This window comes from Myotis myotis, unplaced genomic scaffold (genome assembly GCF_014108235.1).
Source record: "Myotis myotis isolate mMyoMyo1 unplaced genomic scaffold, mMyoMyo1.p scaffold_m19_p_11, whole genome shotgun sequence".
NCBI lineage: Eukaryota > Metazoa > Chordata > Mammalia > Chiroptera > Vespertilionidae > Myotis > Myotis myotis.
The window spans coordinates 52702741-52719077 of record NW_023416315.1 but is presented as its reverse complement, the minus strand read 5'-3'; the positions used below and the strand labels follow the sequence as shown (position 1 = coordinate 52719077).

The 16337-nt window shown below is 42.4% G+C and overlaps 2 protein-coding genes across 17 annotated transcripts in view; one reads left to right on the top strand and one right to left on the bottom strand.

Annotated features, from left to right (window-relative positions):
- The window catches only part of AGK (acylglycerol kinase), a 75964-nt gene extending 61609 nt beyond the window's left edge, over window positions 1-14355 (top strand). For 12 of the 14 annotated variants that reach the window (XM_036328527.1, XM_036328517.1, XM_036328519.1 and 9 more), the window contains 5 exons: window positions 2393-2540; window positions 2983-3080; window positions 10349-10419; window positions 12225-12309; window positions 13300-14355. In XM_036328527.1, coding sequence (XP_036184420.1) covers window positions 2393-2540; window positions 2983-3080; window positions 10349-10419; window positions 12225-12309; window positions 13300-13437 — 540 coding nt within the window. In that variant the 3' untranslated portion in view covers window positions 13438-14355. Of the gene's footprint in view, window positions 1-2392; window positions 2541-2982; window positions 3081-7757; window positions 7968-10348; window positions 10420-11978; window positions 12145-12224; window positions 12310-13299 lie in introns of those variants that run through there. The other 2 variants (XM_036328532.1, XM_036328526.1) reach the window with 2 other exon arrangements.
- The window catches only part of DENND11 (DENN domain containing 11), a 51405-nt gene continuing 38087 nt past the window's right edge, over window positions 3020-16337 (bottom strand). The window contains exons 10-12 of one of the 3 annotated variants that reach the window (XR_004970937.1): window positions 16066-16324; window positions 15111-15318; window positions 14134-14256 (exon numbers count right to left, since the gene is read on the bottom strand). The gene's annotated coding sequence lies outside the window, so the exon portion shown is untranslated. Of the gene's footprint in view, window positions 3163-14120; window positions 14257-15110; window positions 15319-16065; window positions 16325-16337 lie in introns of those variants that run through there. The other 2 variants (XR_004970938.1, XR_004970936.1) reach the window with 2 other exon arrangements.

The following is a 16337-nucleotide window of genomic DNA, read 5'->3' as shown; positions in this document are numbered from 1 at the left end:
GGAAGTGGAGGAGAGAGTACTGATAGGAGCCAATGGAAGAGAGACTTTCAGGAAGAAAGTGAGATTTTAAGAAGCAATAACGAAGAGTCCAAGTAAAGACAGGAGAGTATCCATTGAATTTGGTAACCTCTGAAGGTTTGGTAAGTGGAGGGGCTGAGCCATACTGAAGAAGGTTAAGGAATAAACAGGAAGGTAAAGTGGAGACACCAAGGGTAGGCAACTCCTTCAAGAAGCTTGACTTTGAAGGGAAATGAAAAAGGCAAAAGCTAGTGAGAAAAATAGGATCAAAGGAGTGTTGATTTTTTTAAATGGAAAGATATCCATGTCTTTACACCATGAAGCAACAGAAAACGGGGGTCGGGGGGTTGGGAGGGAGGAGAGATGAACGAAAGGAGAGAAAAAGCATGTCTGAGTTGGCAGAATCCATGAGCAAGTAGAAGGGTCTGGGACCTAAAGTACTGGGTTATCCTTGGACAGGAAGGGACACTTCTTCCTTGAGACAGGAGAGAAATGAAGGAGTGGTCCAGATGAAAACAAACAGGGAGAGTTAAGGCAGTTCTCACTGAGATCCTGGTATTCTCTCTGAAGTGTAGGAAGCAGTGTGACCTATTGAAAATGAGGTGATGATGGTACGGGGAATTTAAAGATAAAGAAAATAGGGAGGTTTAGAAGGATTATCGAGGGGCACTGAGGACCTGAGACCAAGAATTGGTTATGACACAGATATGCTTGCTTGGGTGATTGTTTTCCCTGTATCAATGCTCAGCAGGAATATTTTCCCCTCCAATAATGCTGCTGAGCCTTGATGAAGTAATACAGAAACCTAGTGACAAGATTGATCCAGAATTGGAGCTTCTCAGGGCACATATTGTGGAAGACTAAAGACATGAGAGGGCCAAGAGTGATGGAAAAAGAGCATTAAAGTAATGAACTGATAATTAGGCACTGAGGGAAAATGGTGTGGTCAGAGACTGGACTTCTCAATGTGATAGAAAACTTGGGTGTGGGTAGGATCTTGAGGGGCCAAAAAATATCTCCCCTTTCTTCCTCTTCTGAGTTTGAACCAAGTTATAAAAACAAACACAGGAACAGGCAGATGGAGATGAAAATATTAGCTTTAGAAATGTCAGCAGGAGTGATGGACGCAGCTGAGATGTGTGGTCGCTGTCTGATTTCTCAGTATCCCAACTGAATTTATCCATTCAGCACATGTCCATTAGTGCAGACTGCCATAGTATGCTCATTGCATGATAAAGCGGCACAAGTGTGAATCAGAGAAGAGGGGCTGGGTCCATGCATTGAAGAGAAGTAAGAGGTGGAGTGAGAAAAGGAGTTGTTACTCTTTTGTAATTCACCCATGAAAGCTTAAGAACAGGGATTAGTTTGCCCAAAAAAGACATATTGGGCACAAAAGAATCAACTAGATAAATAGATTATGGGGTGTGATTACAGGGGTATAGATGCCCAAGATGGAATAATTTTGGGTGGCAGGAAGGACCAGATGTGGCTGTGGAAATGAGCAGCTGTGGTGAATGAGAGGTGATGTTGAGGGCTAGGCTGTTGTTTTAGTAGTTCCTGTGCAAACTGTTGAGACCCAGGACAACACTGGACTTGGGGTGCAGGAAGTAGAAGACAAAACACCTAGAGCACTGATGGCGAACCTTTTGAGCTCGGCGTGTCAGCATTTTGAAAAACCCTAACTTAACTCTGGTGCCGTGTCACATAAAGAAATTTTTTGATATTTGCAACCATAGTAAAACAAAGATTTATATTTTTGATATTTATTTTATATATTTAAATGCCATTTAACAAAGAAAAATCAACCAAAGAAATGAGTTCACGTGTCACCTCTGACACGTGTGTCATAGGTTCGCCATCACTGACCTAGAGTGTGAGAATGATGATCCTTGAAGCAGGAGTGAGGAGCCTGGAGCTGGGCTGCAAGGCTGGGCTACACCATTCTGGCCGCTGTGGGAAGATGATTCCAAAAGTGAAGAAAGTATTGATGCAGCTGAATTCATCAGTTTCTTTTATGTGTCATCATCAGTAGACCAAAGATAAATTTATCCTGGGGTAGGATCTATGCTCATTCATATTGGGGTTTGTGGACAAGTATAAGCAATTGTTGATAGTCCACTTTGATCTCCTCTCTGCTCCACGTGACGGATCAGTGGAGACAGCAGTCACTGAGTTCATGGTTTTCAAGATAGGCCTTTAATAGGAAAAGAAAGCCTAAGGATTCCATGCTCCAAATTAGAGACAGTTCCATCCAGGGAGAAATTAGTTGGCTTTCTAGCAGGTCTAGGCAGAATACTAACCTTTGCATAGAGAAACTCCCAGAGGTTGGAATTTTGTGTTCATGACGAATGTTTTTCTCTCTTCACTTTAAAAGGAGTGGCCTCAGACTCATCAAGCCTCTATCTCATACATGGGACCTAAAGAAAGACCTCCCAGTGGAGCAGAAGAGACCCCTCCACGGCCCTCTCTGTACCGGAGAATATTGCGAAGACTTGCATCGTACTGGGCACAACCGCAGGACGGTGAGCAGCGGGTGGTCGAAGATTGAGAGCCCTGGTCAGTTCAGGACTGCCTAACGCAGACCCCAAAATCAGTGTCAGGCTGACCTGGAGCAGATGCCTTCCAAGGACCATTGCAGTCAGCCTTCTGTGCACCACAGAGCAGGGCCCAAGCCAGGACAACGTCCCATGAGTGGGAACACCCCGTGTCATTTAAGACAAACAGTGGCTCCCTCTTTCAGTCACTGAGCTTTATGTCTTTCTGGCTGTGTTGGTAGGATGTTTCAGGCATAGAGACTCCATTCTGAGCCTGGCTTTTTATCCCGTGTGTAAGAAGTATGCAATAAAGAAAAAGGTGGAGTCAGCAGACCGGCGGAGGCCAGCTAGCAGCTGGCAGCTGGCCGTGGGTGGTGGAGGGTGAAATGTTAATGGGAGAAATTGACCTGTGTCTAATACATTCACACAGGCGTTTCCAAGGAGGTGAGCCCTGAGGTCTGGAGAGATGTGCAGCTGTCCACCATTGAACTGTCCATCACGACACGGAACAGCCAGCTTGACCTAACGGTAAGTGTGCTTTTTATTGGTATCTGGGAGAAGTGACAAAGGTGACATGCTCTTCCACTAATTCAGTATTTTTACTTTTACCCTGTGGCAGTAGAGAGGAAGGAAAAATAGCAATGAGAAGAAACAGCTGAGCAAAATAGTGGCTGAAAGCTTAAGGGACTTGATCACATATTCTGGGCACTGCTTAGAAAGACTGAGGGCCAAAGACCTTTAGAATGAAGAGTTAGCTTGCTCTCATTTGTCACAGGAATAAAAAGTCATGGAACTTTCACTTGAGTGACTATATTAAATATGTAAGTTTAGGTCTCCAGGAGAAAAAAACTCTATACACACACACACACTCACACACACATTTATGTATATGTATACACAAACACCTATCTGTTTACATATTATTTTAGTCCAATCTATTGCTATGCACTGTCCTATATGGTAGCATGTGGCAGTTTAAACAAATTAATCCCAATTAAATAAAACTGAAAACTCAATAGCCCTATGTGGCTGGTAGTTACCATACTGGAAAGCAAGATCTAAACCGTTTCCATTACTGCAGAAGGTTCTACTCGATAGGGCTGCTACCGACAATACACTAAAAAATTCTGAAATAAAGCAGAGGTTGGCAAACTAGTCTGCTACCTGTTTTCGTATAGCCCACAAGCTAAGAATTGATTTTACATTTTTAAATGGCTGGAAGATAGTCAAAATAATTAATAATTTGTGATAATGGAAAGTATATGAAATTTGAGTTCAGTGTCCATAAATAAAGTTTTATTGGAACACAGTCGTATTCATCCATATACATGCTGTCTGTGACCAGTTTTGTGCTGAGTAGTTGTGACAAAGACTATGACCTAAAAGCCTCCAACATTTGCTATCTGGCCATTCACAGAAAGTTTACTGGCCCCCGATATAGAGAAATCCTTAGTAGTGTATATTAATGAGAATGCCAATAGAAAAGTTAACCCGAACTCTAGACTAATTATTATAATCAGGTTTTATGCAAATCAGAGTGGTGTGCTTACAGTTAACCTGGTCAGTCAGGAAACGGGCACATGGAATTGAAAGCAGTGATGAATGTGTGAGTGGAGTGCAAGGAATGCACTGAAAATTTTTATCCCAATGTTAATATTCAGAGTATTGAGTTGTCTTCTGATTATAAAAGTAATGCATGCTTATTGTATAACATAGCCCCCTTTACCTTCTAAATAAATTCCAGTTGGATTAAGAATTAAATGTAAAGAAATAGGACCATTAAAGCCCCAGAGCAAAATCTAAGTGATTATCAATATAAACTTGGGGAGGACCAGGCCTTTCTGAGCATGGAACCCAAGGCAAAAACCATTCTGATGTATTTGTCATGTTTTATTAAAAAGAAACGATAGGCAACATGTTTAATGACAAATTGTGAGAAATAATAGAATGTGATAGACCAGGAGTTAATAGCTTTCCTTTGTAACAGACTCCTTTGGATAAATCAATAAGATATGGGCAAAGGACTAAAATAGACAACAAAGGGCAAGAATAGAAATTCACAAAAGAAATAAAGATGGGAAAAAAAGCTTATATTTCCTGAATATATACTACACGCTATGCCCTGTCCTTAGAATTTTACATTATCAACTTTCATGTCTACATTAGTAGGTAGATATAACTTTTAGCTGTATTTCATAAGTAAGGAAACAGAACAGGTGCTCAACATCCAAGAAATGCAAATTGAATAGTAACTACTGAACTGTCATAGATTAAAAAGCATGCTAGTGTTCAGTGTTGGTGTGGGTAGGGAAATGGGCAGTCTTGCGTATTTCTGATGGGAATATAAATCAGAACATCCTTCCTCAATGGCATCTTGGCTGTATATATGAAGCATCTAAAATATAATCATACCCTACAGAAGTCATCAGACTAATACTTAGTGTAGACAGCCCTTATTTCTTACAGCATGGACTTCTGGAAACATAAGTGAATGTGAATGTATTATGGTTTTAAAAGATTCTGTTCTAGAGGGATTTAAAAAAGAAAGATAAGATTTCTAATTGTACATGTCCTTTATACCCAATCTCTGATAGTATGTATTTCCAGTACTTTGTTCATATTCTTTAACACCGTTCTTTTCTCTGATGATTGAATACCAGTGAACTGATTGAGTTCAGTGAGTGTGCGATTGTGGCTCAAGATTAGCCACATGCAGCAGGCTGAGTGCTTTTATCTCTGTGGCAATTATAAAAGTATATGATACTGTGCTTCTTATCACTAGTAGCAGCACATTCATTTTTTCCCATACCTCTTTATAAAAATAAAAGCAAGTGCAATAAAATATTCAGAGACAATGAAGCTGCCAAGTCATAGCTCAAAATGTTCCTTTATCATTTAAAGACGTATATTCAGAGCCTCAAAGAAGCATTGGGGGTGTGGAATGTGTGAAAATTAGGATCTCTTGTGCAACTATGCTCAATGTATAACAGCAGAACACATGAAACAAGCTAATCAGGGGACTGATTCAATCCACTTATTTAAAAGGTTGTCTCTGTATTTACTAACATGGAACGATGATCATCATGTATTGTTAAATGGAAAACCAGGTTAAATTGATTTGCACCAAATGCTTCCATTTTTATTTTGAAAAGAAATACTTCCACTTAAAAAGCAGTTTTGTGAATGGTAGAGGTAAGGCCCCAATTTTATATTCTTTCCATGTAGAAAGCTAGTGTTAAAGAACCACTTATCCAAATGTCTACCCTGCCTCCCCCGCCCCCCTTCTCTCACACACATACACACACAACACTGATTGCAAAACCTGTTGAACATCAAGTGTGTGCACATGTGGAAATGTCTGTAGTTTCTCTATTCAGTTGCTCTATTTTCCTATAGTTGTACTAGTTCTGTGCTTCTCTTAATTAGTATTGTTTTACAGGCCAGTTTTTCCTTATTTTTAAAGAATCTCCTAGCTATTCTTGACTCTTTGACCTCTATAAATCCCTTGGGATGTTTATTATATTAAGTTCCACATAAAAATCTGTTACACTGATCAGAATTACACCTGTAGGCCAATTTGAGGGAAAATGACATTTCTACAATATTGACTCTCCTATTGACTGAATGGGCATCGCTTTATATTTATTTAGATTTTAATTTTTTCATTGAATTTATTGGGATGACACCGGTTAACAATTATATAGGTTTCAGGTGTAAAATTCTATAATACATCATCTGTATATTGTATTGTGTGTTCCCCACCCCAAGTCAAGTCCCCTCCCATCACCATCTCACTCCCTTTACCCTCTTTTACCTTACCCCATCCCCCTGCCCCTCTGGTAATCACCAAATTATTGTCTATGAGAGTTTTTGTTTTTTGCTTAATCCTTTCGCCTTTTTCACCCAGCCCCGAAACTTTCCTCCCCTCTGACAGCTGTCAGTCTGTTCTCTATGAGTCTGTTTCTATTTTGTTATTTTATTAAATTCCACATATGAGTAAAATCATATGGTACTTGTCTTTCTCTGCTTTCACTGCCTCATTTCACTTAGCATAATGCTCTCCAGGTCTATCTATGCTATCACAAAGGGTAAGATTTCTTTCTTCTTAACGGCTGAGTAGTATTCCATTGTGTAGATTTTCAGTGTCTTTCAATGAAGTTTCATAGTTTTCTCTTATAACATTTTGTCTTTGCGATGTGTATATATACATATGTATGTGTGTGTGTGTGTATATATATATATATCTGATAATCTTACTTTCTGATGTGACTGTAAAAAGTATTGCCTAAAGTTTCATTTTTTAACTATCTGATTTAGTAGAAGAATATGTAATTGATTTTTTATATCGATGGTAAATCAGCAGACTAAATTCTAATTAGTTATATTAAGTTTATGGATTCCTTTGGATTTCATATCGATTTAATCACATCTGCAAATAGTGCAAGTTTTGTTCTTTCCTTTCAAATACTTAGCCTTCTAATCTTATTTTACCTACCACATTGGTTAGGACCTCAGCACAGTGTCGAATAGAAATAGTGATAGAAGCATTACTGCCTTATTCCTGCCGTAGAGAGAAAGGTTTCATTGCTTTGTTCTTGAGTGTGATGTTTTGTTGCAGATGCCCTTTATAAGATTAAGGAAGTTCCTACTATCCTCGTTTGCTAAGAGTTTTTATCATGAGTGGATATTTAACTTTATCAGGAACTTTTCCAGCATCTATTGAGATAAGGTTTTCTCCTTTTATCTGTCAATGCAGAACAACACATTGGTTTTTGTAATCGCACTATTTGCAAAAGACAAATCCTAGACTTGTATGTATAACTGTCTATGTAACCTGTCTTCTTAGATATTTAATACACATTTCAATCTTAGCATGTCCAGAACTGAGCACCTGATTGCACCCCTGAGACCTTTTTTATCCACTCCTCCCTGTTGTGGTTGACTGTAATTCCAGTCTTTCATTTGTTTGGGCTAGACACCTTGGAGTCACTCCTGGCTGCTCTTTCTCTTCACATCGATCTTTGAGGAAGTCCTGGTGGCTTCACCTTCTAAATATTGCCAGCTCTTCACTGGATCTTCTGCTACCTGATCCAAGCCTTGCAGCAGGCTCCTATGTGGTCTCCTACTTCTTCCTTCTCCCCCTTTATTCTAAACATGATAGCCTGAGAGATCCTATTCAAATGAGATTTTTCTTTCTCTGCTTAGAACCTTCCTGTGGCTCCCATTTCACTCTGCCTAACAGCCAATCCCGTGGAATTTCTACAAGGCCCTGTGCGCCATCTCCCGTCTTCTCTGGCTTCACCCAGGTATCCCCTCACCCACTCTGTCTGGCCACGCTGGCTCCTCGCTGTTCTTTCACCTTTGTGTGGATCACTCGCCCCTAGACCAGTGGTTCTCTAAGTGTGGGCCTAGATCAGCAACAGCAGCCTCACTTGGGAACTTTTGTTAGAAACAAAAATTCTTGGGCCTTGCCCAGATCTACTGAACCATCACTCTGAGCATGAGGTCAGAGTCTGCGTTTTAACAGGCCTTCCAAATGATGCTTGCTGAAGTTTGAGAACCACTGCCCTGGATATCCACGCTAATTCTCTCACCTCCTTCAGGTGTCTGCTCAGAGGCTACCTTTTCAATGAGGCCCACGTGGACCCTCTTTAAAAGTATCAGTACTACACCAGTGTCACTTGGTGTTCCTTCTTCTCTCATTTTCCTAAAAGACTCTAATACACTGTGTTCTAATCTCTATATGTAAAAGCCTAAGTGACCGTTTGACCAATAGCTATGACATGCACTGATCACCAGCAGGCAGATATTCAGTGCACAGGCATGGAAACATGGAACAGACTGATGAATCTCAGAGGGAAGTGGGGAGAGGGAGGATGGAAGGAGATTAACCAAAGATCTTATATGCATACTAGAGGCCCAGTGCATGGATTCGTGTACTGGTGGGGTCCTTAAGCCTGGCCTGCAGGGATCAGGTTGAAACCAGCAGTCTGACATCTCCAGAGGGGTCCTGGATTGTGAGAGGGTGCAGGCCAGACCGAGGGACCCCACCGGTACACAAGTCCATGCACCAGACCTCTAGTATACTTTATAATTTACCATTTATACCATATACTAGAGGCCTGGTGCACAAATTTGTGCATGGGCGGGGTCCCTCTGGGTGGCCTGCAGGGATCAGGCCAAAACCCGCAGTCCAATGCCTCCTGCAGCTCCTACCTGCCACTCCCGCTCACCCCAGCCTCACTGTGCCTGCCACGCCCAATCAGTCCCAATTGGGAGAGGCTGGCGCTGCAGCATCAGCGCTCGCCAGCCATGAGCCCTACATCTGGTGCCCTCCCAAGGGGAGTGGCCTGCAGGATTGTGCTGAAACCGGCTCTCCGACATCTCCCGAAGGGTCCTGGATTGTGAGAGGGTGCAGGCCAGGCTGAGGGACCCTATAGGTGCACAATCGGGCCAGGCAGGGACCGCAGGAGGACTCCAGGGTGTGTCCACCCCATCTCGCTCAGTCCTGACTGGCCGGACCCCAGCAGCAAGCTAACCTACCAGTTGGAGCATCTGCCCCCCTGGTGGTCAGTGCACGTCATAGGGAGCTGTTGAGCAGCCTTAGCATATCATTAGCATATTACACTTTGATTGGTTCAGTTGTTCTGCCGTTCAGTCTATTTGCCTATTACCCTTTTATTATATAGGATATTCATTCAATAATTTATGACATATATATACATTCCATAATTTACTATTTTTATACTGGTATACTCTAACATACTTCTAATATGCTCTAGCATTTGTAAGTAATGGCTGCGTTTTTGTTTTGTTTTTATTTATCCTCTCCAGTTTCTCTGGTAGAATATAAGTACTTCATAGGCAGAAATTGTTGGCAGAAATTTTTTAGCACCTAGAGGAATTCACTCAGTAAGTCGGTTGATATTAAATAAAATATGAACTTAGAGCAAAGTCATCTCTATGTTTTGTAATTCCCAGTTGAGAGATAAAGGTGTGCTCTGGTCTGGCCTTTAATCTTTGGCAAAAGCTGTCAGCTCTCAGAGGCCTGGGAGTTATCCTGGGGCTACAGATTTTGAACCTGTCCACAAAGAAGCAAACCTCTATTTGAAGCAGACAAGGAAAGAGTGATGGGACTAAATTTCAGAGGGCCAGGTGTGTACTGCTAGCCACTGACTGCTAGTAAATTGGGGGAGTGGTATTAGAACTAAGTCTATTTTTATACCCACTTCCTTGTAGTTCAGCTCTCCCAGAACTTTGGTTGGAATGGAAAGTTCTTAAAGCATTACCGTGGCATAAGTGGATTGCTTCTCCTAAGCTCTGGCTGCACACCAAATCTGCGTGTACAGCATTTAAAGAGAGACACTGGGCCCTACCCAGCACACTGTTATAGCAGGTGTGGTGTGATGCTGACGTGGAGTAAGACTTCCTAGGATAGTGGGCTGAAAGCTTGGCCTGTAGGGAGTGAATCCTAGGGACTCTAACAGCTTTGGTTATTTGTGACAGAACTTCACAAACCTCCCACTCTTAGTTTTGACAAACCTCCAAATCTGAGTTTTTATTTATCTTGTATATGTTGCAAAAAAACAAACAGTAGAGATGAATTTTATGGTATGTAAATTATATCACAATAAAGGTCTTAATATAAACAGAAAAAGAACCAAAACATATTCAGGATTGAGTCCCCCCACCCCCCTTCATACACAGCATCAAAATATGAGCCTGCAGGGCTTAAGGATGGCAGCAGGCCGCATCAGTCAGAATTCAGAGTATTGATGTCTATCTTAATCTTTCAGAGCACAGAAGACTTTATGAACATCTGCATTGAACCCGACAGTGTCAGCAAAGGAGACTTCATCACTATAGGGTAAGTGGATTGCGATTTCATAACTGTAGATAGGTGGACTGGTTTGGAGGCAATGAGCCTGAAGTCGTTTGTCTTGTATCGTGTTCAGGTTGCCCATGAAGTCTACGATAGAGACCCAGTGCAGGATTTGTTTGGGAGTCACAGCATTCTTTGTTTCATGGGGTGGATATGTCTAGTGCTCCTTTCTCTCTGGCCTTCCCTGTTCATTGGAAAGATCGGAGGATGGGAACAGTCTTTGCCTTTCAGTTGAAATGAAAGAACTCAGTGTAGCATGGCACACAGTGTCTGGAATTTCAGCTTTTGGGTTGGAACTGCTGGATTCGGCCACTTTCTGGCCTCATGTTTTGGACAGATCCCTACCTCTCGGAATCCTTTTCCCTGTGTGTGGACTGGAGTAATAGAATCACCTCTATCTCAAGAGTGTTTCTGAGGCTCAGATGTATGTGGGAAAGTCTTTCTCATTGTGACAGACTTCACAGTATCACTGCAGTTTGTCAGTCCACTTGTCCAATTTTCAGGGTGCGAATGAAAGGTATTGAGAACTTGGACATGTTCCAGGTTTCCCCTTTTCCACCACAAAATATCCTTCCAAGCCCTGTCTGATTTGTTAAGCCCTACTGCTGCCGGGGTTTTATTAAGAATGCTCTCGGCCCTCCCCCATCTTCACAGCCTCTGTGCAGCGCCTGTTACCATGCTCACTGGTAATCTGCTCAGCGGTGTTTTCTGTGCTTTGGCTCAGAGCTCCCTCTCGTGCCCATTGAAGGGTTAGGCATTTCCCTGCAGCGGCTGGGTCTCCATGGTTACCTCATTATCTGCACCGGTAGTGGCAGCACAGTGTTTTGCCTTTGCTACAAATTCTTCAGGTGCTGAACAGCTGCTTCTGCAGCCTTGGCTTACTTGCTGTATCTGTAGCAAAAGGAAGAAGGAAAACCATTTCCTTCCCCTGTAGAGTGTGCAGAAGCCACACAGTGACTTAAGAGTCTGACCAGTGGGGCCAACTATATTCAAATCTCCTTTAGTACTGACCTCCAAAAGTAGAAAGAAAAACCGATCATTTTGCTTAAGTGAAGTCATTATGCTCCTCATTACTGCTAGCATCAGCAGCAATAGCACGGTCTCCTTTTGGTCTCTACAGGAGGTGAAATCGGGTAATGTCTGTTTCCTCGAGGTATCTGAATAGGACATTGTGGAGTTGCTCTAGCAAACTGATTACTGTTGTCAGTTAATGAAAAAGAATGGACTAATTTGCTTGGATCAGGTTTTGTTCTTTTTCTACTTCCCATGACTAGCTGTGAGGGGGGACTGTGTGTGGATAGTTTTTTGGATAGTGGACTCCAACGCCATTTAGCATTTATAATGCTAAGTAGGCAGTTCATATGGAGACTCAGCAGAGAGCTTAGTGTAAAATGGATGGTTCATATACAGTATGTGTGTGTATATATATACCTTAAATTAAATTTCTCCTTTAAGAGTTGACTCACAAGAAGTACCAAATAACAGAACTTTAGAATGAAATTATTTAGGAAAAGTACTAATTTTGAATTTTGGGTTTTTAACAGCCCAAGAATTGGGTACATGTGGACTATTTAAAATTAGGACTAACGACATGCCCAGCTCTCTACAGCAAGTAGACCTTCTCAACCCAGAATGCTGAGCAAGAGTTCTCATGGGAAAAATTACAGAACCCCACGGTATTCAATAGATAAGTCCTTCACCTCATCAAAAGACAGAAGGAACTTGCTATGTTCCTGCAGTCTAAGGCAGTCACCAGTACTAGTTTCCAAGCTTGCCTTTTCCCCTAACAGAAGTAAAAAGGTACGAGACCCCAAGCTGCGTCCTGAGGGCACCGAGTGTCTCCAAGCCAGCCAGTGCACCCTGGTCCTGCCCGAGGTAAGCGGCTTGGCTGGGCACAGCTCTCAGCTCTTTCTTCCTTTGGGCTTTCCCTCTCCTTTAGGGACCTGGGATGTGCTGAGCACTTTGCCAGGCTCTGCGTCATACAAGGGAGACCTGGAAGATGACAGAATCAATGTTTTTAAGCCAAGGTTCTCTAAAGTGATCCTTCAGTCTCCTGAACTTTCCCGATATGTAAATTATGCAAAGCGTTACTGTATTATCACACCCAGAACATTTTCAAATGTTAACAGTGGATTCTATCTTCACACTTGTCATGAAGGATTTAGAAGCAGTTTTCAGAATGGCACTAAGTTTTTCTGTGAAATGCCAAGCCTATGAGAATAATCTATGTAATTGGGAAAAAGTTGGAAATTCCATCTCAGTTGTAAGGTTATTGTTAGTGATGCCACAGGAGATAAGCTGCTGCAGACTGCCCTGCTTTACCCAGGAAGGACTGCAGTGCTCCACAGTTTCAACAGAAACGTCGAGTTAAATGCATCGACAGGGAAAAGCTCTGTAGACTCTGCAGTGGTGCCTGCTACACCTTAAGTACAGAGCTAAGCAAATCCTAAAGGGAACCTTGAACAGTCAGGTGGACACACAATGGCTCTCCTAGGGGAATGTGCTGTCTTGCTCACTTCTCCTTTAAGAAAGACTGGGGCAGAGGAGGACCTGCAGCATGACTATGTTTATGAATTCCTTCCTCCAAGATGTGGCAGGACCCCTGTCTTTTAATATATATTTGAATATTGTAACCTTGCTTCTCAAATCCCAAAATACTCTGGTAGGAGATAGAGATAAAATAATAACCTTTTTCATGGATGGTGGAATTGGGATATTTTCAGAACCAGCATGATGCCCATAATAGACATTGAAATATTTTCCTAAAAGAACATTAGACTAAATCCTCAGAGGATGAATGACTTGCTCTGGTGCTAACAGGACTCTGCCAGGTGTGGTATGAGCTGAACACTCTCTTCCTCACAGGGGACAGGGGGCTCCTTTAGCATCGACAGTGAGGAGTACGAGGCGATGCCTGTGGAGGTGAAGCTGCTGCCCCGGAAACTGCAGTTCTTCTGTGACCCGAGGAAGCGAGAGCAACTGCTGCCGAGCTCAGCCCCCTGAGCAGCCAGGAGATGGGCCCCCAGGACTGCACTGAGGCCGCCAGTGGGACCAAATGCCTCAGCTGTCCCCACAGTGTTGTCAGAGGATCCCCAGGGCATTTCCATGGCAAGTACCTCTGCCCTTCCCTCACAGTGCTTCCCGAAGTCTGCTCTGCCCACCTGCTTTCCATTAGCGCATGCTTTCGACTCTGAGACAGTCCTTCCCCCAGCTAAGTTCAAGGACACTCACACACAGCGGCTGGAAGAGGACTAGGCTAGACTTTGTTATCTCCCCAAATACAACTGCAGTGGCAAGCAGGCTCCTAGACTCCCTCCATCTGTCTGTCCTTGGGCAACCCTAGGACTTTCTGCCCCCAAGTCCTGGCTGCAGGCCTCCCCTGGGCGCTGCTTGGTGAGCTCTGACTTGGCTTGTTTCAGGTCGATTCTCAACCCTAAACTGTAGGTGCAGTGTTTCCCTCTTCAGCCTGGGCTGAAATACTGTAAAATACTCCTTTTTGTTTAAGCAGTGTTTATTAAATGTTTTCAATGTTAGTTTGCATGACAGCCAGCTGGGGTGCATGTTGAAAATTGACTTACTTGGGGGTCCAACCCAAACTTACATAACTCAATCTGGATGGAGCCCAGGAACCTGCATTTTCCTGACAGCCTCCCTCCCTCCCCAGGTGATTGTATTCCAGGCTGTCCCCCAGCCTCACCTGGACAGTGTTGTAAAGCCGTGTACTTCCTAGGAGTTTTTCCAAAACCAGGTGTCCCGTCCCACTTTAAGTTGACATCTAAAATTTTTCATGGGAAGTTGCCAAAGCATGTACTTTCTGCTGTCCTGTAAATATTGATATTTTGAAATAAATTCCATTACTTCACTCTTTTAAACATATCCATCCATTTACAAAAAAATACAATATTAGTTGAAAATTTTAAATTTTTTCTCCTTGTATGTATATTTCCATACTATTTCAGCAAAGAATGCTATCATAATGCAATCTATTTTTATTCTTGAGTTTTTTAGTTCTTAAGTGTTAACTCAGTACAGAATGTTATATTTATAAAATTGATAAAAGAATTTGATAATTAAAAATTAACTAATTTTAAGATTTAACTAATTTTATTAGAATGTTCTTTATCCAATTATTTCATTTATCCAAGAACACATTTGCAGCTAAAATGGAATAGGAATGAACACTATATTCCTTGTTCCGTTTTTTATAGATTTAAGCACATCAAATGAATTTGAAGAGCTGCGTGACACTGTTATATGTCAAAAATCAATGATCTGTAAAGCTTGACGAGATTTCCCTTTAGTTGACTGAAAGCAGAGAACTAAAAACTCCTGGCCTGCTAAGGATTTGTTAGCCAGTCATCTTCCTGTGCTTTTAATCTCACCAAGGTTTGTACTCTAGAGGGCAAAGCACCTCAGTAAGATGGATGCGAAGCCGCCTTCTTTTATAAAGTGGGAGGGGGACTGGCAGCCTTAATCAGCTTCAGGGCAGCATGTATGCTGTGAGCCCCTTGCTGTCTGATGCTTTAAAGCAGGGCTGGGGACCTTATTTCTGCCAAGGCCATTTGGATATTTATAACATCATTCAGGGGCCATGCACAATTATCAGCTTAAAAAGTATAATTGCTATGAAAAGAAGCTCCTAGATTTATTGAATTTCTAGTCCCGCCTACAATTACCTTGGCTGGGCCGGACCTTCCTCACCCCTGCTTTATAAAGCAGCTACGAAAAGCCGATGTGAGAAGAGCACAGAAAACAAGGCTTTCCTGTGACTTCTTCAGAGACGTGTTTAAAACCGTGCTTCTGTCACACACAAAAAAGTAACAGGTGGGTCCGAACAAGCAGAGTGAGGATCACCTACTCACTGCCCATGGAGGGGAGGAGATGCTGTGGTAGAAGGAAAAATTTTCACATGAGCCGGAGAACTGAGCACATCCTGATTCTAGAATAAAGGACCAGCCGGAATCTGGTAGGCAACCAGCATGTGTGTGTCAGGGCTTCTATTCCTTCCATCAAAATAATGGAACTTAGCATTGGGGAGGATATTTAATCCAGATGACTATTTTCAGTCACTTTAAATATAAATATGCCCTGATTTAAACTATATCCTGTGAGACTATGGTTTCCTTATGTACTGCCTTGTCCTTCCATATAATGTGCATGCAAAGGCCATTTAGCCGCGCAGCTAGGAGAGGGTCATCCTTGTCAGCCACACCGGGATGCCGAGGCATCCAGAGAACCCGAGTCCCTCGCCTCCTGTTTAGTACAAACCTCTGTCAGACCAACTTCACTCACAAGATAAGGCTATTTCTATTAAATAACTTAATGTAAAGCCTTTTGCATGCATGGTTACCATTACTATGTGTCTGGTGCTTTACATAAGCAACTGATTGATTCAGTTCTCATAGCAGCCTTAGGAAGTAGGTAATGTCATGGTCATGTAGCTGGGAAAATAGGAGCCTGGCTTAAAAACACATCAACAATGTTAGCAATTTACTGCCCATGTTTAAAAATCAGATAAAACTAAAACTTTCATGTCCACATACACACACACACACGATATATATGTATATCTTTCTCAATCATACATATACGTGAATATACATATAATATAGTAGAACGTCTTAAAGTAACCTTTGGTGGGAGACGACATGAAACGGAAGGGCTGTGGTCTCTGTGGTGTCCTCCACTAGAAGTCGTCTGATGGGATTGGGGTTCGAGGTCCTGGCTCCTCCGGATGGCAGTTATTCCGGCTTTGGTTCCCGTTACCTGGAGAATGTCTGTCCTTGGCCTCCAGGAGGACAGGCCCCAGCTCTCGGGTTTCCCACACTGTCGCGGGAAGTGAGGTCAGCGTGCAGCCATGGGTTCTGCTCTTGCATTGGGCCGTCACTCCCTATTACAGACAC